Source organism: Alternaria alternata (assembly GCF_001642055.1).
Source record: "Alternaria alternata strain SRC1lrK2f unplaced genomic scaffold CC77scaffold_5, whole genome shotgun sequence".
In the NCBI taxonomy this organism is placed as follows: Eukaryota; Fungi; Ascomycota; class Dothideomycetes; order Pleosporales; family Pleosporaceae; genus Alternaria; species Alternaria alternata.
The window spans coordinates 672862-700791 of NW_017306194.1; the positions used below are offsets into that span (position 1 = coordinate 672862).

General features: G+C 51.6%; 10 protein-coding genes across 10 annotated transcripts; 4 read left to right on the forward strand and 6 right to left on the reverse strand.

The window, feature by feature from the left end:
- Positions 1-436: 436 nt before the first annotated feature.
- Positions 437-1477, reverse strand: CC77DRAFT_1018017 (hypothetical protein). Its single transcript, XM_018524525.1, has 3 exons — positions 1266-1477; positions 752-1064; positions 437-703 (listed from the first exon to the last, which is right to left on the reverse strand). Exons 1-3 carry the CDS (start codon positions 1436-1438, stop codon positions 470-472), a joined length of 720 nt encoding a protein of 239 aa, XP_018388609.1. The 5' UTR covers positions 1439-1477; the 3' UTR covers positions 437-469.
- Positions 1478-1969: 492 nt separating this feature from the next.
- Positions 1970-6714, forward strand: CC77DRAFT_1048133 (TIP120-domain-containing protein). The gene is made up of 2 exons (XM_018527513.1): positions 1970-5452; positions 5502-6714. Exons 1-2 carry the CDS (start codon positions 2222-2224, stop codon positions 6291-6293), a joined length of 4023 nt encoding a protein of 1340 aa, XP_018388610.1. The 5' UTR covers positions 1970-2221; the 3' UTR covers positions 6294-6714.
- Positions 6276-6619, reverse strand: CC77DRAFT_699854 (hypothetical protein). Its single transcript, XM_018532811.1, has one exon. The coding sequence runs from the start codon at positions 6575-6577 to the stop codon at positions 6371-6373; it is 207 nt and encodes a 68-aa protein (XP_018388611.1). The 5' UTR covers positions 6578-6619; the 3' UTR covers positions 6276-6370.
- CC77DRAFT_699696 (DUF1793-domain-containing protein) lies at positions 6621-9422 on the reverse strand. Its single transcript, XM_018532810.1, has 5 exons — positions 9304-9422; positions 9008-9256; positions 8650-8943; positions 7573-8597; positions 6621-7517 (listed from the first exon to the last, which is right to left on the reverse strand). The coding sequence occupies exons 2-5, from the start codon at positions 9073-9075 to the stop codon at positions 6898-6900; spliced, it is 2007 nt and encodes a 668-aa protein (XP_018388612.1). The 5' UTR covers positions 9076-9256; positions 9304-9422; the 3' UTR covers positions 6621-6897.
- A 747-nt stretch (positions 9423-10169) lies between these two features.
- CC77DRAFT_1018020 (S-adenosyl-L-methionine-dependent methyltransferase) lies at positions 10170-11680 on the forward strand. The gene has a single exon (XM_018524526.1). It carries the CDS (start codon positions 10496-10498, stop codon positions 11342-11344), a length of 849 nt encoding a protein of 282 aa, XP_018388613.1. The 5' UTR covers positions 10170-10495; the 3' UTR covers positions 11345-11680.
- Positions 11681-12698: 1018 nt separating this feature from the next.
- Positions 12699-15306, reverse strand: CC77DRAFT_700531 (hypothetical protein). Its single transcript, XM_018532813.1, has 3 exons — positions 15016-15306; positions 14782-14967; positions 12699-14723 (listed from the first exon to the last, which is right to left on the reverse strand). The coding sequence occupies exons 1-3, from the start codon at positions 15119-15121 to the stop codon at positions 12814-12816; spliced, it is 2202 nt and encodes a 733-aa protein (XP_018388614.1). The 5' UTR covers positions 15122-15306; the 3' UTR covers positions 12699-12813.
- A 2229-nt stretch (positions 15307-17535) lies between these two features.
- On the forward strand, positions 17536-19198 carry CC77DRAFT_930511 (Myo-inositol-1-phosphate synthase; the record flags this gene model as incomplete). Its single annotated transcript, XM_018534166.1, has 2 exons — positions 17536-18236; positions 18289-19198. The coding sequence occupies 2 exons, from the start codon at positions 17536-17538 to the stop codon at positions 19196-19198; spliced, it is 1611 nt and encodes a 536-aa protein (XP_018388615.1).
- Positions 19199-19452: 254 nt separating this feature from the next.
- Positions 19453-21334, forward strand: CC77DRAFT_700505 (hypothetical protein). The gene is made up of 4 exons (XM_018532812.1): positions 19453-19769; positions 19819-20329; positions 20395-20972; positions 21030-21334. Exons 1-4 carry the CDS (start codon positions 19641-19643, stop codon positions 21258-21260), a joined length of 1449 nt encoding a protein of 482 aa, XP_018388616.1. The 5' UTR covers positions 19453-19640; the 3' UTR covers positions 21261-21334.
- Positions 21335-21462: 128 nt separating this feature from the next.
- Positions 21463-23765, reverse strand: CC77DRAFT_1018024 (hypothetical protein). Its single transcript, XM_018524527.1, has 4 exons — positions 22691-23765; positions 22410-22642; positions 22264-22358; positions 21463-22209 (listed from the first exon to the last, which is right to left on the reverse strand). Exons 1-4 carry the CDS (start codon positions 23523-23525, stop codon positions 21741-21743), a joined length of 1632 nt encoding a protein of 543 aa, XP_018388617.1. The 5' UTR covers positions 23526-23765; the 3' UTR covers positions 21463-21740.
- A 389-nt stretch (positions 23766-24154) lies between these two features.
- CC77DRAFT_1029252 (phosphatidylserine decarboxylase proenzyme) lies at positions 24155-27647 on the reverse strand (the record flags this gene model as incomplete). Its single annotated transcript, XM_018526499.1, has 6 exons — positions 24155-24322; positions 24371-25122; positions 25174-26607; positions 26655-27303; positions 27364-27408; positions 27462-27647. 6 exons carry the CDS (start codon positions 27645-27647, stop codon positions 24155-24157), a joined length of 3234 nt encoding a protein of 1077 aa, XP_018388618.1.
- Between the last annotated feature and the right edge of the window lie 283 nt (positions 27648-27930).

Below are 27930 nucleotides of genomic sequence, written 5' to 3' on the forward strand. Positions count from 1 at the left end.
CGGGCGCTTACGGGTGGCTCGGCCCAGATCCTCTAACCAATCATGAGGCTGCCTCCTCCACTACGCGTTTTCGATGACCATTGTTGGGTCGCGCCGATGGACACTCTCCTGCATCTAGACAAATATTGTTCATAAGTGGAAACGATGCAGACTGAACATGATGAGCACAGCCTCAGTGGCGCAGACATAGCGGGTCGAACCGTCGATTTGTTTCAAGCCAACGACGCTTGCATCATGGCAACAGCATTACAATTACGCTAACAGCATTCCAGTAATCTTGAACAAATTACCGGTGGATATTGTGGTTGGACTTTGAAAAAACTCCGACGCTGCTAGTGAAGTCCCACGACACAATCAAGTATGAAATGATCAATTGATCTGATTCGAGGCTATACAAGGGCAGCGGGTATGCGGCACCGTGGAGGTATTATGGCGATCGAGGTGAATCGGATGGAGACGACGGTATAATCTATGCGTCCTTGTCCTGTTGAGCCTTTCCACGCTCCTCCTTGTTCTCCGCACCAGGACGCTCGGTAGAGACAGTTCCTTGTAGCTTAGCAGTCTCAGCAACACCCTCGCCCTTCTTGCTCTTCTCGGGTTGCTTGGAAATCTGCGAGGTGTGTTCGGTGTTGTCGTTGGACAGTCCCTTTTGCTTGCCTGACATCTCGTTCTGGCTCTTGGTCTCCTCCTTACGGGGATCGGGCTGTACCAGTTAGCATGCCATCAACATTCACCCTGCAGCTATACTGACCTTGTCAGATTGGTCAGGAGATTGCGTGTCCTTCTCCTCGCTGTTCTCCTTGGTGGGCTTGGATGGGTCCTGCTGGTCGCTCTTTGGCTCCTCCTTAGATTCGTCCTTGGACTCTTCCTTGGATTCGTCCTTGGTCTCCTCCTCAGGCTCATCCTGCTTGTTCTCCTCGCCTACGGTAGATCCGGTACCAGTCTTTTGGGCACCGCCCTCGCCATGTGGGTCGCCGAGAGGGTGGTGTTCGGCGCCGTGGTTTGTATCTTGGTTTACGACAGTGTAGAGACCAACAGCGGTGCCAACTACGGCGGCGGCCATCCTGAAGATCCGATTAGCATCAAGTGTGTATCGAAGACTTGATATAAGAAGTAGGCAATCTGGTTGCTTTACAAAAACGGAATAGTACTCCCACACACACACCCCATGCTCTATTCAGAAGCTGTACACTATTCCAACCAAGATATACGCCGCATGTCCACGCTCGCGCACGCCTGAATCATCGGAAAGTAATTTGACATACCATGGGACATCGCTGCTCTTAGCATCGCCCTCGGGACCGTGGCCGCTGGCATATGTTCGGCGTTGGACAGCTCGTTGCCATGGCTGGAGCTCGGCAGTGCGGATATACCTCGCTGGGCGGGCAGCGCGAGCTAATGAGGAGGCGCGTAGTGCGGAAGACCTGATGAAAGACATGGTGAAGCTGTAGATGGATCAATTGAAGCTCGCGATGGGCAATTGGTGGCAGAATCGGAGTTGAGATGCGCGCAAGAGGAAGATCACGTCAGGCCGTGAGAATTATCGGTACGTCACCGGAACAGTGCACAATGTGGCCCCTGCTCCCGAGGTCTAGCTCGCGTTCTTGCATCACGTGTGGTCCTCGACATGTTTGATCCGACACTTTTACGGTCTGTAGACGGAATGCATGAAGCTTTGACGTGTGTACGCTCGTTGGCCTTTGTTGTGCTGGTTGGAGCGAGCTGTGTCTCCAGTCAGTCCGAAGCAGCAATTGTCCGAGTAGGCAGTGTTAAGACACGCCGTAGCTGTCTAAGTATTGCATACAAAGCACGTATATATACGCTTCACTACAGGCTTTGTCCAGCAAGCATAGAAGAGTAAAACAGTGCCATACTTTTACCATGTTGGGAAGCTCAAGGTCCCCTGCGAAGTCACAGAGGCCGTGCGTAGGCTGGAGCTCTCGAAAGCAACGCGCAGGCAACAATTGTCCAAAACCTTCCATCGCGCTCTTTCTCTTCCAAACCGGCCCACGGGTACCTCGCCTCGCACAATAAACCAAAGCTCTCTCACCAGCTTTTCTTTTTGTCTCTCACTCGCCGACCTCTCCACTGCGACTTTGGAGCTGCCCTGCAACCTCAACCCCACCATAGCTGCCCCGCCACACTGCACGCGCCCTAGACTGTGGGCTCACCTTTGTGATACCAGACCTGCGAAGGGCTGCAAGCCTTCTAAACACCAGCCATGGCGCCCTCTTCGGTCCCGCCCAACCCGACCGCCCATAACGTAGCCCAGCTGCTTCCCCGATTCGCCGACGATGACCCCGATTTCCGCTTCATGGCCTTGAGCGACCTACACGACATCCTCCAAGTAGCGCATCCTGGCCTGCTCCTCCACGATGATGTTGTCTCGGCAAAGACGGTCGAGGGACTGCTCACAACACTGGTCGACACCAATGGCGAGGTTCAGAACCAAGCCCTCAAGTGTCTGGGGCCCTTTGTCAACAGGATCAATGACAAGACGCTGCCTGTCATGATCGACAAGCTCTCTACTCTCCCCACAGGCAACACAGTCGACCAGTCCATACCCGCCATGGCCCTGCGAGAAGTCGTCATATCACTCCCCCGTCCCACCGCCGGCGCTGCGCGCAGCAAGTCGGTACTAGATGCATACAGCGCCATCAGCAGGGTCCTGATTCCGCGTCTGATCGGATACAATGTCATACCACCAGCCCAGCAGGGCTTGACTCAGCCGCCCAAGGGCATGTTGCAGGACGATCTGGAAAAGGGCTCAGACAGCAACGCCCTCGATGTTCTCATCGAAGTCGGTCGGTGCTTTGGTTCCATGTTGCAGGATGTGGAAATCCAAGCACTGCAGCAGATTACTTTTGCAATCCTCGAGAACGACCGAGCAAGTTCCATGATGAAGAAGAAGTCCGTCACAGCCGTCTCGGTATTGGCTGGCTACTTTTCAGACCAGCTACTGAGCAATTTCCTTTCAAAGGTCATCGAACTTCTACGTGATCCCCATATCACTCGCAGCAAGCGGAAACTGTACATCACCATTCTAGGATCCATGGCCCGTTCCATTCCACGCAAGTTCGGTCCCTACCTGAAGACACTGGCGCCTTTTGTCCTCAGCGCATTGAGCACACAAGAGCAAGACGAAGAGATGGACGTCTCGGACGACGAAGGTGAACGTGACCCCGAAATCGACGAGGTGCTGGAAGCCGCCCTTATCGCTTTAGATGGCTTCCTTGCCTCTTGCTCGCAGGACATGCGCATGTACACCAACGAAGCCATCGAAGCAGCAACACGCTATCTCAAATACGATCCGAACCTCGCGCAAGACGATGATGAAGATGACGACGACATGCCGAGTGACGAAGAAGATGCGCTGGAGGGTGAAGACTTTGAAGAAGAGACAGGCTACGATGATGATGAGGACGCGAGCTGGAAGGTCCGTAGGTGTGCAGCCAAGGTGCTGTACACTCTGATTTCTACGCGAAGCAATGGCGATCTTCTCGAAGACGGAACCCTTTATGAGCGGGTTGCCCCAGCACTCATAACGAGATTCAGAGAGCGGGAGGACAACGTCCGTCTGGAAGTCATGGCCACGCTATCCAACCTCATCAAGAAGTCGGGTGACGGCCCCTCGCCTGTCAAATTCTCGGATGAAATTCATCAAAGCGGGATGATGCTACCACCGCCAAGCAAGAAGCGTCGCCGTGGTGGTAGTGATGCCAGCATGTTTGACCTGCAGGCTAGCTCATCTTTGTCCATGGGCTATGCTTCACCAGCACCAGCTAGTACACCTCCAGTCGGTCCCCGGGCCAGCTTAGCCAAGCTCAGCCCGGACATCGTCAAGGGCATTGCGCAGCTTCTGAAGCAGTCATCATGCCCGCCCACTACTAAACAGGCATGCATCTCTCTAATCAAGGACATCGTTATCACCCAGCGTGGTGGTCTGGATGGTTATCTGAACCAACTCATCGGCCCTGTAGTAGAAGCTGCCAAGGTTGCTGGGGGCACCACAAGCAGTGCTTCCGCCACCGCCAATAGTTTGCGCACTCAAGCATTGCAGCTGATAGGAGCCATTGCCGACACTCATCCTTCCAAGTCCATTCAGCCGTATGTGGCGTCCATCATCGACGCGCTTCTTCTTGGGGTCAAGGACAAATACAGCAAATTGTCTATAGAGGCTCTCGCAGCAACAGAACAAGTTATCAAGGCGCTCACACCTCCCCGAGCAGCCACATCCGGAACGGAGAACCAGCAGCATCTGGAGCAACTATTTGATGCGCTGTTCAACCGGATATCAGCGAATGACGCCGACGTTGAAGTTCGACGGAGTGCTATCCACGTTCTGGGACTGTTACTTGGTAGGAGCTCTGGCGAGCAGGGCCTCCTTTCATCACAGAAGCGAACGTCTGGACTTGAACTTTTAGCGGACCGCCTGAAGAACGAGCTCACACGGCTCGCTTCCGTACGTGCTGTTGATTCGGTTGCTGCCCATACCAAGGCGCAAAACGAGTTGTCAGCCGAGTGGGTACAGAATGTCGCACTGGAACTGGCTGCGCAACTGCGGAAGGCCAGTCGTGTATTGCGTGGTGCCAGTCTGAGCGCCCTCCGTACTCTCGCACTGAACTCGCTGTCGCGGAGCCAGCTCGATAGCCAGACCAAAGCGCAGGTGGTGGAGATGCTGCTACCGCTGCTCAACGCTAGTGACCTTCATCTCCTAGGCCCGGCTCTTATCATCCTGGCTACGTTCGTCAAGGATGATGCGCAAACCACAATGACATCCAACCTCAACGGGGCTCTTTGCCAAGTTGCTCAAGGCTCAATAAGCGGTACGCCGTTAGATGCACTTCTCAAGCTAGTGCGTATTATCGGCGAGCAACGCGCTGGACAAGCCTTAATGCAAGCGCTGCTACAACAGGTTGGTGTATCTGGGCATCCAGAGGTTGTCGGCAAGGTCATCGGTAACCTGCTCGTATATGGCGGCGACAGTGTTGGCGTGAAGCTCGAGCAATTCATCACCGAGCTTGAGACTGCTCAGGACGACAAGCGAAAGTGTCTTGCTCTTGTTGTGCTTGGAGAGTCTGCGTTGCGCCTAGGCGCTCAATCTACCGTCGATCCGAAACTATTCATCAAGTACTTTTCTACTAAGTCCGAGAACGTGCCACTTGCGGCTGCTGTCGCGCTTGGCCGAGCAGGTGCTGGAAGCGTCAGCAAGTATCTTCCCGTTATCCTGTCAACTATGGGACAACCCTCTTCTCCGCAGTATCTCTTCCTACACTCCATCAAGGAAATCCTTCAGCACGACGATACAGAGTCGGAGATCATTCCGTATGCATCAACACTTTGGCAGAATCTTGTCGTTGCTTCTCAACTCGAGGACAATAAAGCTATCGGTGCAGAATGTATTGGCAGACTTACCATCATCGATCCCAAGACTCATCTTCCTCAACTTCAGGTAAGGTCTACTTCCTATATGTGTCTTCAACAGCTAACCAGTAATCTAGGCGTTCTTGAACGACCGCAAAGGAAGCTTACGTGCTATGGTCATTTCTGCTCTACGATACACCTTCACCGACACCGACGAAGCTTATGACGAATACCTCAAACCGATTGTCGTACCTATGCTGGTACAGATGCTTAACGAGCCGGATCTTGAGAACCGTCGTCTAGCTCTTATGACATTCAACTCTGCCATGCACAACAAACCCGACATCATTTTACCTGCGCTAGACCAGCTGCTTCCACTGGCTATGAAGGAGACCGTCATCAAACCCGAGCTTATCCGTGAGGTTCAAATGGGTCCTTTCAAGCTCAAGGTCGACGACGGCCTAGAGATCCGCAAGAGCGCTTACGAGACTCTCTACGCTCTTCTTGAGAAGGCTTTTGCACGGTTATCACCCATCGAGGTCTCAGACTTCTTCGACCGCATTGTCGCTGGTATCACTGACGAGCACGACATCCGAATCCTATGCAACCTTATGCTCACGAAGCTCATGGTAATCGCACCAGACCAGGTACGCTCGCGCCTGGATTCGCTTGCAGAGAATTTCCGCATTGTACTTGCCGTCAAGCCCAAGGAGAACGCCGTTAAGCAGGAGATTGAGAAGATTCACGAGGGTGCTAAGGGTGTGCTCAAAGTGTCCATTCAAATCAACAAGCAGATGGGTACCGAGGCTGGCGTAGGCCAGGACGACTCACAATTACGTGTCTGGGCACAGTACTGGGATCAGATTCAGAAAGAGCATGAGAAGGGTCTCAAGGCTGTTGCAGAGGAGCTCAAGGAGCGTGATCGTTAGTGGTGAACGCCGCAAACGATCAAGACGCCTGTATCCTTCATCTACCTTGACCAACACCACATTGAAATTTCCCTTCCTCATGTCCTTAATAACAGGATGGATTTGCACAGAAATGTCCGATTATGCTCCTGTTCTCGATTTTCAGACAGGGAAGACACTCCTGTGGGCCTGATAAAACATGAAGGAATGTTCGAATGCATGACTCGAGAAGAGGGGAATGCATGGATTAGAAGGAAGTATTCCATAAGCGCACAGACGCAATGAATCCAAAAACATGGCATCATCGTAGCGATCCAGAGTAAGCTACATCAAGCAGTGTGACGTGATGACATACAAACAAGCCCGCTATTCATCAGTGGTACTATATGGACACTATGCATTACAGCTACACACCGTCAGATATTCTGTATCAAGTTGGCGTGAGACATAGCGTAAACGTCAGGGTGTCGCATAGCTAGGGTACAGCTCTAAGAAACAAGTAATCCCTCTGGACACTAACCTGGTTGCTGGAACAACCGTAATCGAATATCTTCTTACACTCAGCCCCCACAAACCACATCCCTATTATAGCTCGATATATCCCACTACACATTGATAGTAGTGCTCACCTCTCTCGATAGTTTCTTTCACTCGGAACACCATGTCTTCCAAACATTCCCATGGCTAGTAGCGAAAAATGCCCTCCAACAACTGGTCTCGCGATAAACGGATAGTCTGTATAGTTTCCATCCCCCGTCGTCATGTAATGATCGGTAAGCGCCTTGTCTGTAACTGTTTCATTGATCCACTTTGCAAGCGATTTCACAAACAAAGCTCTCGTCTGGGGTAGGCTCGTAGCTGCGGCCCACATCTCCCAATCACTCTTTGTCCACAGATGTCTATTATCGAGAGGCACGCCGTATTCTTGGGCGACAGTGGGGTAGAAGGCTGATTCCATGAGGAAGAGGGACTTGGGGATTGAGCGGAGGTTGAACAAGAGAGCCGGATAAATGTTATAGAGAATGCTGTATGAATTGGGGAGCTGATAGGCTAGGAGGGTATGGGTATTGGTGGTATCGATAGATGAGGCGGCCCAGAGCTCGTAGTAGTCGTATGCTAAGGTTACATATCTGGTCGCTAGTGTGATGTCTCCGAGAGCTGAGGCAATACCACCCATGCAGTTTATGGCCACGATACCTTTTATCGCGAGGTTAGTATTATTGGCGATGGGATCGTTAAAATCATCTTTGGTCTCGTCAATATGGGTCTATACGCGTTGTTACTTTAGAACATGACTTACCTGTAGTAGTCTGATGTTCAGGATATAGGCTCTTTTCAATCACGTAAACCGTCCATCGTTTGAGTATATCAAAGTGCGTTGCCAGATATTCAGTGTTATTAGTAGCCATGAAGTACGAATAAGCCAGGATGATCATGTTGGCGCTCTCTTCAACAGGCATGGCTTCTTCGCCCCACTCGCCCGGTATGCTTGAGCTGAAATAGCCTATAGCATCTGGATAAAAGCGACCAATATCATGCATGGCATATTGCTCATGGTAGAGTCCAGACTCCTGGAACTCGAAGATGGGCTTGAGCAGCAAGCGAAGAAGCTCAGGATTTGCGTAAAGCCAAAAGGGCAATGCAGGATAGATCACGTCAACTGTGTTCACCTTTCCGTCTGAGGAGATTTCTTTCTGGAAGATGGTTGCTCCCGTAGCGTTGTCTGCAGATTCTGTGAGAACGTTCGCAGCCAAGATCTGGCGAGTGGAAAGTGTAAGAATGGCATAGTAGGACTCCTCTTCCGACATAGAAGATATTTCTGTACTGTCATCTTTCGCTCTATCCCTAGCGTAGTAGGTAGCGACGTCATGGCGAAGTTGCATGGTCCAAACTTTGGCCTCTTTCGCAGAAGCGGTGTAGTCTTGGTAGTGTTTACTGATCATGTTGTTGATGGTGAAATAACAATTATTCGTCATCCACCATGGCTGAAGCTCGACATCCCCGATGGCGGTACGGTAGTGCACAGCAGGCTCTTGGGTCGTACCGACGGTGTATAACACCGATCCTGACTGGCTGGCCATGAAGGCATGGGAATAAGCGAACACAGGCATCCTGTCGCCTGGCCGTCGAGGCTGATCCTGATCAAAGGAACGATCCAGTGCGCCGTCGCGAACGAACTGCTTCCGTGTAGTGGCTGCTAATCCATTGGCGAAACTGAATTCTGTGGCATGGCGAGGAGAAGAAATGTAGTGTAGCTTGCCCCAGTATGGTTCACTTCTAAGACCACGTTCAGACCATGAAACCTGATCCAGGATCTCTGCTTCCCTTCGAGCTAATCAGATACGTACCAAACATGTTCTTCTTTCAATGAACTCACCAATGGTATAATGTTTCGGGAGTTCCTGTGCCCTTGGTTGGGCATTCGTGATCATCGAAAGACTCGCCGGGACAGTCGATACTCCATCGCATCGTTGAATTGCCATCCGCTAGCCAACTGGTATCCACATCTGAATAAAGTTGTACATCATGTGAAGTTCCATCGGTGGTGATGTACGCAACTTCCAGATAGCTGAGCGGAACACTACTCTTACAGAGATCTTGCGGCAGGATAGGAGAAAAGAATCGCGCCTCGACTCTCACGGGTCCAGCGTCAAAAGTGAAATTACTGTAGCTATAGTTACGTGTGCGAAGTCAATTTATATCTCACGTGCAGTTCATACAGGAATGTTACGTACTGTGAGTCGTAAGATACGGTCAGCGGTATTGCTTTATGGAGATCGGTGACGGAAGGCGAGTCCCCCATGTATTCGTAAGACGTTCCATCCACACGTACAATACCAGTCCATCCTATAGGTCTTCCGTTCCAAAAAGTAACGTTTCGATTGTTAAGTGTGCTGCCACCATAAGTCGTGCTCTAGGCGCTGGTGTAAGGCGACCGAACTGCCAGAGGTACTGAGGGTGGTCGTAGAGGCGAGTATATTGGACTATATATAGTTAGCAATGCTTGAGTTGTAGTGACGATAACACGAACTGTGGCTGTGGCGCAGTTGCATGGCTTATGCCAAGCAGGAAGAGGATGTACAAGAACATGTTCTAGGAACTTGCTTAGGAGAGGACCATACTGCTACCTCGGGCGATCTATTATACTGAACCGATTCCGGTACAGAATTCTGTACTCTTGTTCAACAGTGTGCAATACCTATCAGGAGATGCTGAGCCAAGTAGTCGGAATGTTACCGTGATACGGCTTCTTGCAGCAATTCGTATTGCAGACCATGACTATGGAGAACTGTGACAGGCTAAAAGCCTATCTAGGCAGGTCTTTGAGTATATCGGGTTGTTCAAATGTGCTGGCGCTCACCACGAACATTCTGTTTGCCCTTTTTGATCAGGTGTATCAGTGCACCAAGACCATGCTTCATCTGCAACACTCTCAACGTGTCAAGAACCACTACCCGTCTACCTCAGATCTCTCTCGCCTACGTAGTGAATGTAATAGTATGTCACTACGATGTCCAGAAAAGAGCAGTCGAGAGCTGTTCACATAACTCTGTCGAGAGCGCATCGAATACACCATGTCTCGCATCATATCTCTAGATAATACTCGTTTGATTGCGTGAGTAGGGCGATTAAATATTGCTGGCGTAACCTCTTGTCGTCGGGCAGGCGGACACTTGTATTCGCGTGGATCATCGCGTTGTGAGAGGGGCAATATTGATTGGTAACGAACCAAGAAACTTCGAGGAAAAGGGGTCATTGACACGATGCATTGCGAATCGTTCGAGGCGACTGTACTGTTGGGGGAAGAGGGACGAGAACTGCTGACTCTAGCGCGAGGGGTCCGGATCCGAAGCTTGGAGCGCGTCATCCGCTCCAGCCTCCTCCGAGCCCCGTCATCTCCGGCTCTGAAGAAGTCCGCCACTGCGTCCAGGTCGTCCGTCATAGTATGATTCTGACTGCAGCCCGTAATCTTCTAGGTCTGTTTAGGCAAAATATGATCCATTCCCCGAAGTAAGCACCACGTGCGACTGCCTACGGATCCACCAATCAAGCTTGCCTGACAGTACAGAGGCGTGAGACATGAAAGGGATGACTAAGTTCTTTGCGGCCTGACAGACGCACGAATCGACACTTGCAGCATAATCACCAGGTGGTATTGGACTAAGAAAAATCGGTATTTAAGAGGCTGATGATACCCAAGCATAAACCCACAGAACTTTGATATGGCTTCTAACACTGAACACCAGCCAAAACAGGTCGCTATCTTACTCGAAGGCCAAAACAAAGTCGATGTGTATGAAGCCACAGGTGGCGCCGTTACTTCTCAATTTGCAGCTCACAACTTGTCTCTCCTCCCACCCATACCCCCAACCTCGGTTATCCATGACAACGCATGTGGTGCCGGAACAGTCTCTCGCATAATTCTTTCCTCAAATGCGCTATCAGATCTAAAGATATACGCCACGGATATCGATCAAGTCTTCCTCGACAAGCTTCGATCAGATGCAGATAGAAACTCCTGGCCGATCTATGTGTCCAACCAGAAGTCTGAGAGTCTATCGTTTCCCGACAACCACTTTACGCACTCTATCAATAACATCGGTATTTTCTTTACTACTGGTGCTGGTCTCGACGGTGCCAAAGAAATCTACCGTACACTTCAACCTGGCGGGACCGCTGTAGTAAATTGCTGGGAGGATGTCACTTGGTTACCACCCTTTGCGCTCGTACATCAAGCACTCCGTCCAGGGAACCCCTACCCAGCACCTCCCATCATCTGGAAAGACGGGCAGCAAATCCAGAGAGTGATGTTGGAAGCAGGCTTCTTGAAGGAGAATATGAGAGTCGAAAGGAGCGAGGCGTGGGCGAAGACTACCGACTTGAAGGACTGGGCAGAAAAGTCTTGGGCGTATTTGGGTAACATAGGGGGCTGGAAGGAGACGGATGGTGAGAGATGGGACGAAGCTGTCGATCTACTTGTGAAGCATATCTTGGAGCAGGAGGGCACCAAGAAGGTTGGAGAGGAAGTATGGATGAGGGCTAGTCAATGGGTGGTTATCGCTCAGAAGTAAGCTTCGCTAGGGTAGTAGCATGGTATGTTCATCTGCATCGTGATATCATGCTATGGGATATTGTCGTCTGTGGTGTTGGGGAAAGGTTGGGAACTACAGTATCCAAGCATGTACTGCAGAGCCGTCATCAGATTCCATCAAACTCGATAACCTGCGTTCTCTAGCATGATAGCCATTGGCACACACCACACCCTTAACTGTACGTTTCCACAATTGGCTCCTAGACACAACTTATAACAAAATTCCTAGCGCTGGAAATCAAGTCCAATTGTTGAAGTTGATTGTTGGGCGAGTTGGGCGGACCAGAAGGCGGTGGTGACGGCGTTGTAGGATCAGGTTTCTTCCATGGATATTAGTTCATGTTTGATTTGTATTTTCAAATGCTGAGAACCTACCGGGCCGCGGATTGCAGGCTGTGCTTTACCAGTTGAGCTGGCTGAGTTTGGACGTGGCGGCGATGGAGGAGGAGTGGGAGGAGGAAGGGGATCTGGGTTTCTTGATAGATGTAAGAGGGACTGGTCCATGAGACACATGTTCTTTATGTAATTGGTGGTTGTTGATTTAGTCGGACAGACAACGCTGTTTCTTAGGCTTTGATAGATGCTGTAGCTGTATCGTATCAAAAGATGTTATGGCTTTTATGCAAGAGGTCCTAGAGCGCATCGAGGACATTGTATATATACTTCTCTACTTGATTGAATGTATTGTGTTCGTGCATCATTGAAGTATGACAGCGTTTCGACTATCCGAGTGGTAATCCTATGGCAAGTGCAAAACGATGTCGCGATGGAGATTCTTGAATGGAGATCTCCAAGTCGCAGACGTAAGTAATCGACCAAACAGTCGACTCTCGCTCTTGGGTGTAGGCGTACATGCCAGCATAGCGACAAATGACGTTGGTTGTCAACGGGTGCGCCCTCTTCCAGGGCTGCCTATGTTTTTTTTTGGGATCTTTCAGCTGTTTAGTTTGTACATTTCATGAAACTGTGTGCCATGCAATGCGGTGATGATATATTACCACGAGATAAGGAAGCACAATCAAGCCTCATGTTCGATATTCATAAGCTCACCGCGATGAACAGTAAACATTAAGTATGCTACATAGATATGTACACGTGCAGTCGGACCTCGTGATAAACAAAGTAAGATCAGTCTCCCAGAGACTAAAGCCTGTCTAACGGAAAGTGGTATATCAAGCACCACCCAAAGCGACCACAAGAAGTGGTGCTTGTCTATCATTCAACACCGATACAAAAGATAATTATAAGGTGTAGCGAATGTATAGAGTAAGGGGTATAACGCAGAAGAGATGGTAAAGAAACAGCGGACTGGCCGGGTATCAGAAAGAATGAAGAGGGTGAATATTCATGCAAAAGGCCCAAAAAACCAGATCGCTAAAGGACGTGACAAAAGAAAAGCAGAATATAAGCAAAGAAGAAGCAATAAAGGCAACATTAGAAGTAAGCAGTTCAAGCCATCATCATGAGTCTTGTACCACGCTTCTGGAGATTTCGCGGTCTGTAATTGCCCGGGCCTAGGTTACTCCTCGGAGGAGCTGCGGCACTTTGCGCATGTCGATCACAGTATCGCCGGCCAGCGACCTCGAAGTAACCGTCGCGGAGGACGATGCGGCAGGTCGTGCATGTGAAACATCTTGGATGAAACTTTTGGCGCAAGTCCGTTTCGAGATATTGGCCTTCGATGCCGCGGTTGCAGGCATTGCACAGAGATCCGTTGAGCTTGTGGTAGTGTTGTTCACAGTATGGCGAGTTCTCGAAGACATAAAACTCCGCTGTCGGAAAGGGATCGGCGCACGTTCTGCAGACAAAGCAATGCTTGTGGTAGCGTCCAGTAAGGCGACCAGAAGAATCCTTCACGGACTTTCCAACGATCGGTTCGGAGCACCCGCGACAGTTGCCTTTGCTAGAAGCTTTGGGTCGGCGCACCTCTTGCTGCTGAGGTTCGGGATCGGCCATACGCCTCGGTGGGCTTACATTGACTTCTGCTGGGTCCTGCGGAGATACCGGGTCGAATGTGTCGCGTGGCGTCGGCGCACCCATCTGTATGGCGGGATCCATAGGCGACTCTGGATACCTTGCATATCCTCCGGGCGGAAATGTGTCCTGGCGATATCCCGGTGAGAGCGCACGTGGGTATGGCTCCGCACCATCGGGCCTCATGTAGCTTCGAGGTGCTCGAACAGGCCGTGCTTCAGCATAGGACTCTGGGCTTGCGCTTCTTTCAACACCCTCTTCAACAATGTTGTCGGGACGACTAATCTTGGAAGTTTGGCGTGAGTGCGCAGCTTCGGACTCCGGTGGGCTTGACCTCGAGCTTGCTACGCTTCGGTAGCCAGAGCTGGCGTACGAATCATCCGAGAAGCCAGAGTCCGAAGGCGTGTGGAGCGCGTTCAAGGACGCATCACCAAGCCCAGAAGCTACCGGTGGCGGTGGACGTAAAGCGTGAGACGGCGCGAGGCCTCGAGGCATATCACTCTCTGAACCGCTTCGGCTTGAACCTCGAGAAGGAAACATATTGTTCGAGAGAGACATAAACTCTGGAGGTTGCAGATCAGTCATATCAGATGGTGGTAGATCTTTCTCTGACGGCCTCCTAGGCCTTGGTGGAGGTTCTCTCCTTTCTCTACTATTCTGTCGTGACGGATTTGCTCTTGCCAAGTTCTCCTGAGATGCCTGAGAAGGCTTCGTAGATTCTCTCTGCAACCGGTCCAGGAAAGCGTCAATACCTTCGGCCTGTTCGGATGTGGTTGGTAGCGGCGGCAAAGCATTGGTACCGCCCATGCCCGGCTTCGGGCGGGATGGGAGGCCTATGCTGCGGTTAGAGTATGCCGAACTTCGTGACGCATTCGAAGTGACAGATCCGCGCTGTTTCGGCATGCTCTTGTTGCTCCCGATACTATCCTGTGTACCCGTCCTCCTATGGCCAAGTGCTTGCCCATCCTCCGCAAATGGTCTTGTTGCGCTCGCTGTGCTTGGCCTTCGATCTGCCGTACCGTCAAATGGCCCTGGCGCAATGCTGTTCATACGCTTGGTCACATTTTCTCCGCCATCGAACCGTGGGCTTAGTGGTGCAAAAAGAGGGCTCGGCTGAGCATAGTTTTGTTGGTACGGCTCTAGTCGTTCTCGCGGTTGAGGTTTGGCATTTTTGGAAGCACTGTTCTTGGACGGAAATCGCGGGAAGGCAGAGTCCAAGTTGGAAGTGTAATCGGGCGATGGGGGTGCCATGGATCGCGGAACAGGGCTTGTCACACTGCGGTTCATCTTGTACGGAGACTTTGGCGGTACTAGACCTGGAGAGCGGCTTCTGGGATCACTTTGGTTAGTCATCACTGATGGTTCTAGCGGTCGAAATGGCCTGTCTAGACAAATCAGCACGAAGTCTACCAGCAACAGTGGTTTTCTGCTCTGCTTGCTTACTGGCTGCGTTTGAATCAATCCGTGGAGGAGGAGGCATGCGACCCGATTGCGGTACACGGTCCGATCTGTTGCTAAAAGTTGGTCCACCAAAAGTTGCTGCGCGATTGAGTTTCGGCGAGACTATAGAGGGTGGAGATTCTGGAGAGACAGTTGAGGTGGGGGACATGGGCTCGGGAACCGTCGTTGCTAAGTTGATAAGCTTGTGTGTATAGTAGTGTTCCGTATTGTACTCACCCGATGGGGGTGCTGCTGCGCAAACATGGTCGGCTAAATGAAGAATATCAATGTCCACAGCGCAAGATGAACACTTGATGGTCGGAAGAGTGCTCATTCGCTCCATGTTGAGCGTGTTTGTAGAGCTGGTTCGAGGAAGAAGTCCAAGGCCGTTCGTGCCTGGACATGCAATGTAAGGCCGTTCACGTCCAGCGGTATTAATTCGTAAGGCGATATGAAGGTTGGTGACATGAAGTGGGAGCAAGTCATGCGGCAGTCTTCGAGGACGGATGATAGATGGGCGCGCCGAGAAACAAAGCTGAACAGGGTTGTTCGATCCTCAGAAACGGTGTGGGTGGGCCTTGCTGAATCAGGGGAAGCATGCGGGCATGGTTCCGAATTGGCTAGCATTCAGGGACGGCAGCGGGATAAAAGCTAGCGTCACTGCATCCTGCGGTTTAAGAGGCTGTTTAGCCCCACAATCGACACGCGCAATGTTGGGTATTTGATGCTAATGAATTATGATCAAGAGAGCGGTTATGACCGTGTCTGGGCGTTGGCCACACACAGCTCGCATCGCACAACAAGGCTGATCGGCAATTAGACACGAAGGCCCAATAGCGAGAGGCAAAGCGCACAAATCGCTTTCTTTGTGTGTACCCTTCACGTAACTCGCGCGTCCCTGAAAATTGGCGCGAGACGTCGTGCGAGTTGGTTTCCATGATTCGACAGGCGTGCGCACGGAGCGACGGCTTGTACCTGGGCAAATCGTGTGGTTCCCTCTGTTCCAGCGGCGGCGACTTGCGATGAAACCATAGTAAGCGACGGAGAGTCTCGGACGCAACATCATCGCCGATACACGATGTCACGCCTGCGGACCGAAGTCAACAGAGTTCACAAGCTCAAGGAGGTCGCAAATCGCGGCAGCAACGCTGCCAGAACAGTAAAGCCAAGTCCTGCAACAGCGAGCAGGTGGCTGGAGGCTCTGATCGCCTGCTGCCCATGCGTTATCAAGCCACCAGGGCCGGACATTACTCTTCGGCGTGATTGGCCATATGCGACGTCGTTCTCGCTGGTCGATCTACGTTGCATGTAGCAATTATCCATGGCTTAAGCGCCCCTTTCGCTACGTCAACAGTTTCTCGTTCATGATCTTTTCATGTCGGTGTGGACCACGAGACAAAATGCTTGATCTGTCGCAAGAGCCAGAAGTTTCAACCAGTTGAAGGCATACCATTGCGCCAACTGCTGCCCCTGGAGGATGTCACTCTCCCTGCCCGCTCTGCATGTGCTGACATGGTTCCCATGGCGAACTGCGAGGCTGATTGGCGATCAGCAAACTTCACATGCAGGTTGCCGCATTCGTCGTTCCTGCAAGCGATCCCAGGGTCTGGTTTTCAATGTGTCTGCCATTACGGTTAATACTATCGATTTGTTGTTGGTTTCGTGTAGATATTTCGCAAACAAGCAGCATCTGTCATCTGTCAACAGTGGCTGTCTTGCATGGCGGCTGCTAGACAAAAATGCGTTGCAGATGGTGTCGCGTGCCTTTCCTTCGTTCTGTAAACATTTTTGACGCAGAAAACGTATCGAGTGCTGCCGTCGCGCTTGACTGACGACACCACTGTGCCTTGAAACAATCCGTGGCTCAGGATCCTCCAAATACCATGCTTGTCATTTCGTGGGCAGACGTGTTTTCGCATCTGCGCGGAAAGTCATGAGACGTCCATTGCAGGCTGGAAGTCCCCGAGGTCCCCTCTACGGGAGTACGGAGCACGTGATGGCGGGGTACGTATCTGTTGAATACCTACGTAGTATCTGCCTATACAGGTACCTCATAGGAGGAAATAATAAAATTCCACAGCGGTACACTCGAGGATGCGATGACAGCTGTCCATGCAATGTGCCTTCGCTTGAGACTCATAGAGCGCTCTCGTCCGGATCGCTTACACAGTCACCATACCTACTGCGGTTGTTGTTGCTGCATGTTGGGATGGTGGAAGAAATAGTGGGGCATGGCGAGCATCGCGAACACTGCTGCTGCGTGCCCATTGGTGTTGGACATACCGAACAAGGTTACGGCGATGTACATTAGTACGAAAAGTGGGGGGTATGGAAGGTAAAGGCAAAGAAGCGGTGGGTGAACACGCTGTCCGGCAGCAGGCGGGAACGATCGCGTACGATTATTGCTAAGTCAGCCGGGACACGGGAGGCATTTATATCGCAACTTCTCTCCATGTCTCCTCACCCACCACAACACACCACCGATTGTAGATAACAGCCGACTGTCAAGCTTACAATCTCTCTCCCTTCTATCAACCACACCCAGATTTCCCCGGGCCATTGCCCAGCTGTCAAGACGTTTTCCAATCTCCTCAGCTCGTATGTGCCCCGCTATAACCCCATGGGGACGCTTTATACTGACATTTGGCAGGATCCACAACCCATTCGCCGGCCGACGCACTTCTCCCTCTGGGGCAGCGTCGGATTTAGACTTCCGCAACTAAGTTCACCAAGTCAGAAAGAACTTCAATTGTAAACATGGCACCACACGCAGAAGACGGCGTCGGTCACGCGAATGGGTTCGATGTGAAAACGGCTCCCAAGGATCTCTTTGTTGTCAGCTCTCCTAACGTAGAGTATACCGAGGAAACCATCAGGTCAAAGTACACTTACCGTACCACCGACGTTACCAAGAACGCCGACGGCAAGTATGTGGCTATTCCCAAGGAGACGCTCTACGACTTCAAGGTCGACCGCAAGATCCCCAAGACCGGCGTTATGCTGGTTGGCTGGGGCGGCAACAATGGCACTACGGTCACCGCTGGTATCATCGCGAACAAGCGAAACCTCGTTTGGGAGACCAAGGAGGGCAAGCGCGGCGCTAACTACTATGGCTCGGTCATCATGGGATCTACCACTAAGCTCGGCGTCGATAGCAAGACTGGTCAGGAGATCCACATTCCATTTCATGACCTCCTGCCTATGGTCCACCCCAACGACCTTGTCGTCGGTGGGTGGGACATTAGCGGGATGAACCTTGCTGAAGCGATGGACCGCGCCAAGGTTCTATCGCCGTCTCTGAAGTCCCTTGTGCGTAAGGAGATGGGCGCTATGAAGCCCCTTCCTAGCATCTACTACCCGGACTTCATTGCTGCCAACCAAGAAGAGCGTGCCGACAATGTTCTTGAGGGTACCAAGGCCTCCATGGCCCATGTTGAGCAGATCCGCAAGGACATCCGGTAAGTCGAAAGCTTCCACACTGCATTCTTGTCCTCGCTAACAATGATCAAGTGACTTCAAGGCTGCCAACAATCTCGACAAGGTTATTGTGCAATGGACTGCTAACACTGAGCGCTACGCCGACATCATCGAGGGCGTTAACGACACGGCGGACAACCTGATGAAGGCTATTGAGTCTGGTCACGAAGAGGTCTCTCCTTCCACTGTCTTTGCCGTTGCCTCGATTCTTGAGGGCGTTCCATTCATCAACGGCTCCCCTCAGAACACGTTCGTGCCTGGTGCTATTCAGCTTGCTGAGCAGCACAATGCCTTCATTGGGGGCGACGATTTCAAGTCTGGCCAAACCAAGATGAAGTCTGCTCTGGTTGACTTCATGATCAGCGCTGGTATCAAGCTCACCTCCATTGCCTCGTACAATCACCTGGGCAACAATGACGGCATGAATCTTAGCTCCCAGAAGCAGTTCCGCTCCAAGGAGATTTCCAAGTCCAACGTCGTCGACGACATGGTCGCTGCGAACAACGTCTTGTACAAGGACGGTGAGCACCCTGACCATTGTGTGGTCATCAAGTATATGCCCGCTGTTGGAGACGACAAGCGTGCCCTGGACGAGTACTACGCCGAGATCTTCCTTGACGGCCACCAGACCATCAGCTTGTTCAATGTCTGCGAGGACTCTCTCCTAGCCTCGCCATTGATCATCGATCTGGTTCTCGTCGCCGAGATGATGACTCGTGTGCAGTGGAAGTCCCACAGCGCCGAGGCTAGTGATGCAAAGTTCAACAACTTTCACAGCGTTCTCAGTGTCCTCAGCTACATGCTCAAGGCTCCACTCACCCCTCCTGGCACACCTGTTGTCAATGCTCTTGCGAAGCAGCGCGCAGCTCTCACTAATATCTTCCGTGCCTGCGTCGGTCTTGAACCGGAGAACGACATGACCCTGGAGCATAAGCTCTTCTAGATCGATGGACGGTGGCGAGCCTCCAATATATCGATTGGAACTGGACGGCGGCACATATCGCATGATGCTCTAGAGGCACATGTGGCTCACAACATGACTCGACCAACTCATTACTCTCTTTGAAGCAATAGAAAATCTGTTTTACCATAATTCTGCCTGATCTTTTGTGACCTGATAGTAATACCAGATCGTGTCAAATGGTGCTTGCATTCTGGCGCCACAATTCGACTTAGTAACACTACAACGAAGCGTACAGATATTTCAAATGTGCGCATATACAATAGTTTGGCTTCCAGGGTCGTGCGACTTCCTCATCGAGATTCAGGCGAATATTGCATTTCACGGAAGCGGCAGGAACGCTCCTGTCTCAAATCTCACCTCAACATCAGCCCCAATACTGCAAATGCCTTTACCTCCTCAACACCGACCTGCATGGTAGAAAATGCCTGCCTCACCCTCAATTCAGTCTTACTTTTCATCGTCGACGACAAAGAATAACGATGGCTTCGCCACAAAAGAGGCTCATGCCGCTCTTGCCTCATCGGAAGCGACTGCTACAAGTGCATGGGCTGTATGCACCTTACACAGTCGTGTTTTCTCACCGCTAATACAACAGAAAGCCCGCTTTTGACTACGAAGAAGCAGATCTAGGCACACTCGAGCCTGGTCCCTGCAACCTCGTTCTCATGGGCCGCGTCGTCTACTTCATTGACCAAGCCAGACCAAGCAAATCACACAAAGCAGCTCAAGGATGCATCAAGGTCCTTCTTGCAGACGATACCGGTGTTCTTACTGTGCGCATTTGGTATAACACCACGCAGTATAGACTCAAGCTAGGCCAGCTTCTCAGTGTGTGGACGGTACATATTTCGAATTCGTCTGAGTTTAATTCCTTGGCTCCGAATACTGCTCCAATGTTTACTACCATCTTTCCCGAGGGCGATAGGAACTGTCATGTTATGGTGCACGAGAATAGTGATGATGGAAGGAGGTACAGGAGACCGTATGGTATACGGGAGAATAAGGTGTTGACCGGACTGATGACGCTGAAGAGCTTCACGGATGGTGGGTATGATGTCGAAGAGCCGAAGTTGCTGGTATGTGTCAAGAGTATCGGAGCGCGGAAAAAGTGTGAGTGGTTTCTATCCCCCATACTACCTGATCATGTCTTTATCAGTGGCTTACTCAACAACCAGACATGAACCGCAACGGCACAACCTCCGAACTTATCTCCATCGGTATCTTTGACGACACGGCCGACGGTCAACTTACTTTGTACTCTTCCATGTGCGACTCTGCACCTCTCTTCATTGCCTCGAAAACAGTTTTGCTGATCTCAAACCCCGGATGGCGGATAGAGAAAATGGCCAAGCTCACGCTGAGCGGTAATTCACGCATCGATATCGACCCAGACATGGGTGATGCACGGAGATTGAGAGCGCTAGCACAAAAACTGACGAAGAAAGAACATGTCAATCCGCCATTTCCTATCGCTGATAGTTTGGTTGATGATTTCAAGACTGCAGCCATAAGAGCACTGTACACACTTGCGGATGTGGATGACGTCGCTCGCTCGCTCTCGAACAAAAGATCCAAGGAGACTATTGCTGGCTACCTCAGCGTTATTGTCACAGAGCTTAACATTGTCACGACGTTTAGGCGAAATATGCTCATGAGCAATGAATGCTGCGGAATCCCTATTTTCGCCAACAACATAGAGATTAAGTGCAAGCAGTGTGGTAGGATGGTAAAACTGAGGATCAATCCAAGAATAGTAAGTGGGCTCCATTCCTCTCGAAAATCATCTCGTTCTATCCCTGATGCTTTCCAGCTCGGTGCTCTCCTCGACGAAACCGGCCAGATTAGCTCTGGAAAACTCATCCTCTCGGACGCTGCATGGTCTCAACTCCTCGGCCGCACGTCGGAGCAACTCTTGCACACTCCTATCGACGTTCTCCGCTACCTGGAAGAGCGCGTACTTTTCCTCCGCATCACAATGGGATTTGCGTTGAATCTGGAAGACGAGATTGGAAGACTGGCTATATGGTGCATTAGAAGCTAAGAGAGGCAGCGAAGAGATATACGTGAAATGGGAGTGAGCTGAGTATAGGAATGTCGACGAAGGCTTGTGTTAATGCAAGAACTGACGGATGATCATCATCTGTCAAGCAGGAACCGTAGCTTCAAGGTTTCTCGGTTTACTTTAGCGATCACATGCAATCGCGATGACATTTCTGGCACTCTGCTTGAAGTGCATGACTCTTCAGCGGCGCAGCAAGATAGTGTGATGGTATTCCTGCTCGAATAATATTTACATGAAAGGCCAAAAAACAGAAGGGTATATCGTTTTCTCCCAATCCATTCCCGCACACACTGAACACCATACGAAAATGCCTGCGAAGTATGTCTCTGGGATAAGGCGAAAAGGCCGAAGAAAGAGCCACATAGATCATTCTCATAAGACGATTGTCTGTCTGGATACCAGTCCTTATCCGTTCCCGCCGGTAACTCTTGTATTTGATTGCAATAAACGCTTGCATATCTATTGCTCCCTGAGTACGCCTGCAAGGCCTCTCAGTATGTCGCCTACACCAACTCCTTCTGTTCCGACTCTTTCCTTTGCCTCCCGATCTCGCTCCTCTAGCCTCTTTGCCGCTGTCCCTAGCACACAATCCGCTACCTTTTCTGCTGTAGCGCGATACTGCTCGATCTTATGAACACCATCTGCGAAGAGGTCGATGTGCGGTTCTAGTGAGTTGGCGAGTAATGTGAGATGTGATTGTAGTGCCGTAGGCGATGTGAATGTGAATGCTGATGACGGCGGTTGTGGTGAGGTCTGTGGTTGTGATAGTTGGAGGGAGGAAATTATGGCGGCTTGCTCGGGATCGAGGAGGGATGTATCGATATCCGATAGTGTGGGTGCCGCAGTGGGTATTGAAGGTGCAGGCGGAGGAAGGCTAGCTTTCGACGCTGATGCAATGGCTTCCCATGCGGCTTTCTCATCTTCGAGACTACTCCGCTGTCAGTCTGGTGCGTTCGTGTAATGAGTGGACTTCAAGACATACCGCTTGACTTCGTCTTCCAATTCCTCCAATTTGGCTTTGTTCATCTCATTCTGGGGATTCGGCTTCTTCACCACAGGTGGTGGCGCTGTTTCTTCCTGTATAACAATCAGCCCAAATTCATATCTTACTGAAGCCCATCCACGTACCCTGCTGAACCAGTCCGAAAGCTCAGGTTTGCTTGCAAAGTCGTCTATAAGCTCTTGTTGAATGGCTCGCGCAGCCATGATCGCGTTCGCGTTCTTGACGTCGCCCGATGGCTTCGCTGGTAGTGCTCGCGATCCACACCATGTTAGAAGCTGCTTCATCCGCCGTGGTTCGGGTAGACTTTGCTCGATGTACTTGTAGAAATCTCGTACTTCGACTTCGGAATGGGGTAGCGCTGCGAATTTGTCAGTACTTACTACCTACTGGAAGCGCTTTTCCATGCCCTTAGGGGGTTTTGTCTGTGCATCGTGTTCAGACTCACCATTCGATTGTCCGCTATCTATCAGCGAACTTGCTCTCCTCCCTCGCAGGCCTGTGCTACTCCTTCTTGACCCGTCCTTGTTGCCGCCCTTCCGCATCTCTTTGTTTCTCGTTATAACTGGTGTGTCGGCAAAAGGCAGCATGATCTTTTGGGCGTTGGGATCGCGCTTCTTCGCGACCTGTATCTCATTGTGTCTTGGTGTTTGTACATCTCCATATGTGCTCTTCGGCTGCGGTTGTACTTCTGGTGGGGGTGTGACCTGCTTCTTCCTCTCTTTCTCTACTGGTGCAGCCTTCTTCGTGCGAGTTTTCGTTGGAAGAGGCTCTGTGGACTTCGGTCGTACCTCTAACTGTCTACTGTCGGCAGATATGCGCGCTGATCGCCGTCGCTTTCCTGAGTCTGAAGATTCTGGATCGGCTGCTGCGATTGATTGTTTCTTCTTCCGCGCAGCTGATTTGACGGGTTGCGCTTCGACAGCTTGCGCGAGCTTCGTTGGTCTTTCCTCGGGTATCGGTTCTGGTGCTGGCGCAGCCTGTGCCTTTGTAGTCCTTCGCGATGACGTGCGACGCGAAAATTGGAAGCCATCATCGTCCTCGTCGTATGCAGCTGTCTTTGCTGTCTTCTTTGGCGCAGCAGTCGCCTTTTTGCTCGACCCATTCACCTCGGCCTTTGCTCTTTTTGGCGCCGGCGCATCGTCGTCATCGAAGGCTTGTTTTGCGCTCCTTCGTCGCGTTGTCGGTCGGTTTGTGGCCATAGGAAGCGATTGGAGCGGTGGGCGCGCGAAGATAGTAGTCATGAGTCCAGTTGCTGCGTCACGGGAGTTTCGGGGAGTTGAAGTTCGGTCAAAGCGCGTGCATTGGCGCGACAAACGGGCGAGCGTAGACAGGGCGAGCTACGCAGGATATACGATGGTGGTTCGCGTGCGATTAGGTATATGCTTGCGGTATCCGTACGCAGGCTCGTAATGATTTGGCGGTAATGCGAATATTCTTAGGCGACGGGCGTGGAGGGGAACGGTTATCACACGGGAGCAAGGAAGTTGGTGTGTGCACCTGCCGCCAGCATCATCAAAACAATGGTTTTGGGACTAGCGTGTTCACGTGAAGCACTAGTGCACCCACATGGATAAGTGTCCACTACTTGAGCCCAACGATCCAAACCTTTCAGGGGATAAAGACGATGTTGTAGGATGCGGGCCAACTGCTCTGCATGTACGTAAACGACACATCTTTGTAGACAGTCAAAGCAAAGCCGCTCAAAAAACGCCAGAGAACAAGCGACTACCCATGTCGCTGATCCGTATGCTCCCATACCATCATGATCTCGTTACTCCACTTAGACACACGCCAGAACAATGTTGAATATCCAAGCCTGCCCATGTCCTTTTATGTATTCCTTTTCCTATGCACCGCAATGGAGTCTATTCTACATCCCAGCTCCAGGCATGGGTCCTTTCACGCCTGAAGGTGCCATGCTACCCTCGATGCGGCGTTTCGCGTCCTGCTTCTCTTCATTGGTAGGGTTGGTTTTGCGCATGTCGGGGACATGAGCTGCCCTGTTGGGGCTGTGACCGATAGACATGCCGACACGAACCTATCAAGATTAGTAACACGGATTAACTATAAGCATGACTGGACTTACAAGAGTCTCCAAGGCAGAGTTCGAGTTGTCTACAAGATCCTCGTCGTATCTCATCTGACCGGGCTCGAAAAGAAGGAGCAATGTGCTTCCGCCAAACTTGAAGTAGCCCAGCTCCTCGGCACGCTTGACATGGTCGCCCTTCTTACGCGTGATGACAGTGCTGCCAACCATCATGGCACCAATGCAAATGACCATAACACGGCCGTGTGCAACGGAGTCGATGGGTACTACGACGCGCACGTTCTCGCCATATACGTCCAGAGCTGAGCGGATAGCCATTGGGTTGACGGTGTAGTATTCTCCCTCGATTGTTTTTGGTTCATCCATGACACCATCGACAGGTATGTGGAACCGATGGTAGTCTTGTGGCGCGAGTCGGAAGATACCAAGAGAGCCTCCGTGATAGCGTTTCGCGTCTTCCGGGTACGCATCACCAAGCAAACGCTCGACGGTAAAGTCACGACCCTTGACCCAGATGGCTTGCGCTGAGTCGATCGTATTGAAGACTACGGTTCGGCAGTCAGACGGCGAGACGATTACTCTGGGATCATCAGGTGCGGAGCACGGACGTGCACCCGGCTTAAGTGCTCGGTAGAAGAACTCGTTGAAGTTCTTGAACTGGTCTGTTGGCAACAACACCTCAGACATGTCAAGCTGATGAAAGTTGATAAAAGGCAGTATCTCAGATGCTGATGCGGGGTCGTCGTATTTCCTTCCTTGTTTGAAACTGAGTGACTTGAGCAACTTGCGGACTGCGACAAATTAGTATGATGCATTCACAACAACAGCACTTGGCCACTTACTTCGCTTCTTCTCCATATTGTTCGACTTGAGGCCCTTGTAGAGCAAGCGAATACCCAAACGTACGTAAACGCTCATGCGCTCTTCGTTGATCTGACCTGTAAGACGATCTTGAACAAGGATATTTGCCGAGTTTGCGCCTAGCTTGTAGCCACCGTACGAGATCTTAGTGATGACCTTGGAATACCATTTTCGCTGTGCTTGGCTTGAGGTGACGAAACCAGCCATGACAATGTTGTTGACTTGTCTCCAATCTTGACTGGCGCAGGTAGCAATGTGTGTAATAATGTTAGCATCGGACCTCTTATTCAGCTTCGGCTGGTGGCAGATGGGACATTCACGGATCTCGATGACATGTTCTTCTCCCTTCTCGTCGGCAAGATCGTCGATCTGCAGGTTGTCGCCTTCTTCGCCTTCCCTACCCAAGGTGTTTGTTTCAAGCACCGGAATGGAGGTTGTCGAGCTGTTCTGATTGATGGGCGTGAGCATTCCAGACGCCAGCGAAGGAGTCTGTGTGCCTGATGCAAATCCAGACCTCTGGGCGTCTCTTGCCTCTGTGGCCTGCAGCTGATCTTCAAGACAGATGACGGCTTCGTCGAATGTAAGGAGAAGGTCTCCATTATGTGCCTCCGCGAAACGATCGAAGAAGCTGTCAATAGTCGATTCGTGCAGGGTGGAACCAAGGGTATCGAGCATGGTGGTCAGTTCTACTTTATCGAGAAGACCACTCTCATCGGCGTCGTACTGTTTGAGCATAGCTCTCCAGAACTGTTGTCGAAGAGCCTTGTACGGGAGGTATTTTGCGCGAATGTAGAGGGTTGGGTTGTGTTTGTTGCCCCAGCGCTCTTTGTCTTTTAACTCCAATGGTAGTGTGTACATCTTCAAATCCTCGTCATCTGCGGCGGATGGGTTTATGTTGACGTCGCCGGCTACAGCAAGATTACCGTTGGAATCGGCTGCAGCATTGTTGGGAGTCAGGGAATTGTTAGGCTCTTGTACAGAGAGTGAACCTGTCGAGCTTTCCTTCTTCAGAGACGGCCGACCCAGACGAGATAGACTGTGAGTTGAAGCAGAGCGAGACATGGGGAGGCGGAAACGGGACTTCCTTGAACTGCCGGATTCAGAAGGAGAGAGACCAGGAGAGTCTGATGGCTCAGGTAACCTATATAGCCCCGTCTCTGGGTCTTCCTGTGGGGCTGTAGAAACAGCCTTTTCAAGGGGAAAGTTGACGGTGCCAACGTAATCATTGCCCGAGAACTTGTCCTTGTCGATGACGGTAAAATTGACGGAGTAATTGGTTTCGTGCCGTAGAACCTGGAAGACAAGTTTCTCGTCAAAGACGGGATTTAGGTTATGACTAATGGTTTTGGTACGATACGTCTTCTTTCCGAGTGAGGTTACAACGAATGGATCCATGTCAAAGGTAGTCCTCGTCACTAGGGATGCATTAGCTTGTGTAAGAGGACGCGGTCAGGAGACTTACCGTTGCGTTCTGGTGGCAGGTCGGTACATTTCTGAATCTCGAGGAAGAGAACACCAGCTATATCGCCATTGCTAGAGTATTCGTAGCCGGTCTTGGATTTGACCTTTCTCCTCAGTCTGGCTAACTTCAGCTTCTTCCTCCGCTTCTCCCGCTTCTCGGCCTTCTTTGATTCGTCCTGTGCCTCGTCCGAGCTCGACTCATCCTCTTCGGCGTCGGTGAGGTTGCTGTCGCCGCGCATGAGGAGCTCCCCCTCGTCTTCGTCTGGGCTTGGTGTTTGTCCTGCGATGGCGAAGAACTTCTGTAGGATCTGCTCGGGTGTGGCGGCGAGGTTGACGGGGTCGATGAGGGAGAATTGGATTTGGATCTCGCCGGAGACGACAGACTTCTTCTTGCCGGACCGCCGCGACTGCAGGGGAAACCATTGTGGCTCCTGCTGCGTGAGTCCGTTCTGGAATTGTTCCTCGAGTATGACGTCAAATTCGCCCATGTAATCCTTGCCAAAGCGGTCTTTGTCCCAGCAGACGACCTCGAGCAGGAGGCTCTGCTCGCCGAGGATGGGCAGTTCGAGCGTCTCGTTCCATTCCGGGTTCAGCTGCTTGTTTATGGTAGGAGTTGTGAATTTCTCGTCGCCGAGCGAGAGGACAAGGTACTGTGGACATGGTGGTTAGAGGGGCATTCGCGGCAGTGGCATGCCTGTGAAGGGACTCACGGGGTCAGAAGTGCCGCTCCGGTCCTTTGCAGCGAGGTCTCTGCCCTGCATTCATGTCAGCTGTGGCTGCTCCACCGGGGAGACATGGACGGGCGCACCTTGATGACGTTCGCCCTCAAGACCAGGCCGGGTACTGGCTGCTCTGGCATGGCGCGTAGTTTGGGGCTCCCCGTACGGCTGGCGGGGACAGAGGTTGGGGTGGAATTGGGGTTGCTGGTGTAGCTGGTCTGGTGCTTGAGGCGGTGCGGAAGCGAGAGCTTGCTGGTAAATGTAGGTCGCGGCATGGTGGCAGGCTGCGCGTTCAATCGGAACTTGCTGGCCGGACCGCGGTAGCCAAGTGCCTAGGGATTGCTTGACGTCGCGCCGTCGGTTGGCAGAACGTGGGTCAATACATTCAAGAATTCACGGCAAGAGGGCTCAGGAGAGGCAGATGTGCAATGCGACGCGAATGCTGATGGCGACCAGAAGAAGAGTGAATTAAGCTTGGGGGCCGCCGCATAGCACCTTGGCCCCGGTACTTGGGCACGCGCAGACAGCTGAAGGAGGGCAGGCCCGCAATGTGTCTCT

Bases quoted from the DNA above. Each gene is read 5' to 3' on its own strand.
- CC77DRAFT_1018017 (XM_018524525.1), bottom strand. From the start codon at position 1,438: ATGTCTTTCATCAGGTCTTCCGCACTACGCGCCTCCTCATTAGCTCGC. The intron at 1,065-1,265 runs GTATGTCAAATT...TCGGATCTTCAG, and splicing joins AAGAGCAGCGATGTCCCATG to GATGGCCGCCGCCGTAGTTG. The intron at 704-751 runs GTCAGTATAGCT...TAACTGGTACAG, and splicing joins CTCCTGACCAATCTGACAAG to CCCGATCCCCGTAAGGAGGA.
- CC77DRAFT_1048133 (XM_018527513.1), top strand. From the start codon at position 2,222: ATGGCGCCCTCTTCGGTCCCGCCCAACCCGACCGCCCATAACGTAGCC. The intron at 5,453-5,501 runs GTAAGGTCTACT...CCAGTAATCTAG, and splicing joins CTCATCTTCCTCAACTTCAG to GCGTTCTTGAACGACCGCAA.
- CC77DRAFT_699854 (XM_018532811.1), bottom strand. From the start codon at position 6,577: ATGATGCCATGTTTTTGGATTCATTGCGTCTGTGCGCTTATGGAATAC.
- CC77DRAFT_699696 (XM_018532810.1), bottom strand. From the start codon at position 9,075: ATGGGGGACTCGCCTTCCGTCACCGATCTCCATAAAGCAATACCGCTG. The intron at 8,944-9,007 runs GTACGTAACATT...ACGTAACTATAG, and splicing joins ACCGTATCTTACGACTCACA to CTACAGTAATTTCACTTTTG. The intron at 8,598-8,649 runs GTGAGTTCATTG...ATTAGCTCGAAG, and splicing joins CCCGAAACATTATACCATTG to GGAAGCAGAGATCCTGGATC.
- CC77DRAFT_1018020 (XM_018524526.1), top strand. From the start codon at position 10,496: ATGGCTTCTAACACTGAACACCAGCCAAAACAGGTCGCTATCTTACTC.
- CC77DRAFT_700531 (XM_018532813.1), bottom strand. From the start codon at position 15,121: ATGGAGCGAATGAGCACTCTTCCGACCATCAAGTGTTCATCTTGCGCT. The intron at 14,968-15,015 runs GTGAGTACAATA...TTATCAACTTAG, and splicing joins CGCAGCAGCACCCCCATCGG to CAACGACGGTTCCCGAGCCC. The intron at 14,724-14,781 runs GTAAGCAAGCAG...TGATTTGTCTAG, and splicing joins GATTGATTCAAACGCAGCCA to ACAGGCCATTTCGACCGCTA.
- CC77DRAFT_700505 (XM_018532812.1), top strand. From the start codon at position 19,641: ATGCCTGCCTCACCCTCAATTCAGTCTTACTTTTCATCGTCGACGACA. The intron at 19,770-19,818 runs GTATGCACCTTA...TACAACAGAAAG, and splicing joins CTGCTACAAGTGCATGGGCT to CCCGCTTTTGACTACGAAGA. The intron at 20,973-21,029 runs GTAAGTGGGCTC...GATGCTTTCCAG, and splicing joins TGAGGATCAATCCAAGAATA to CTCGGTGCTCTCCTCGACGA.
- CC77DRAFT_1018024 (XM_018524527.1), bottom strand. From the start codon at position 23,525: ATGACTACTATCTTCGCGCGCCCACCGCTCCAATCGCTTCCTATGGCC. The intron at 22,643-22,690 runs GCATGGAAAAGC...ACAAATTCGCAG, and splicing joins ACAGACAAAACCCCCTAAGG to CGCTACCCCATTCCGAAGTC. The intron at 22,210-22,263 runs GTATGTCTTGAA...ACAGCGGAGTAG, and splicing joins TTGGAAGACGAAGTCAAGCG to TCTCGAAGATGAGAAAGCCG.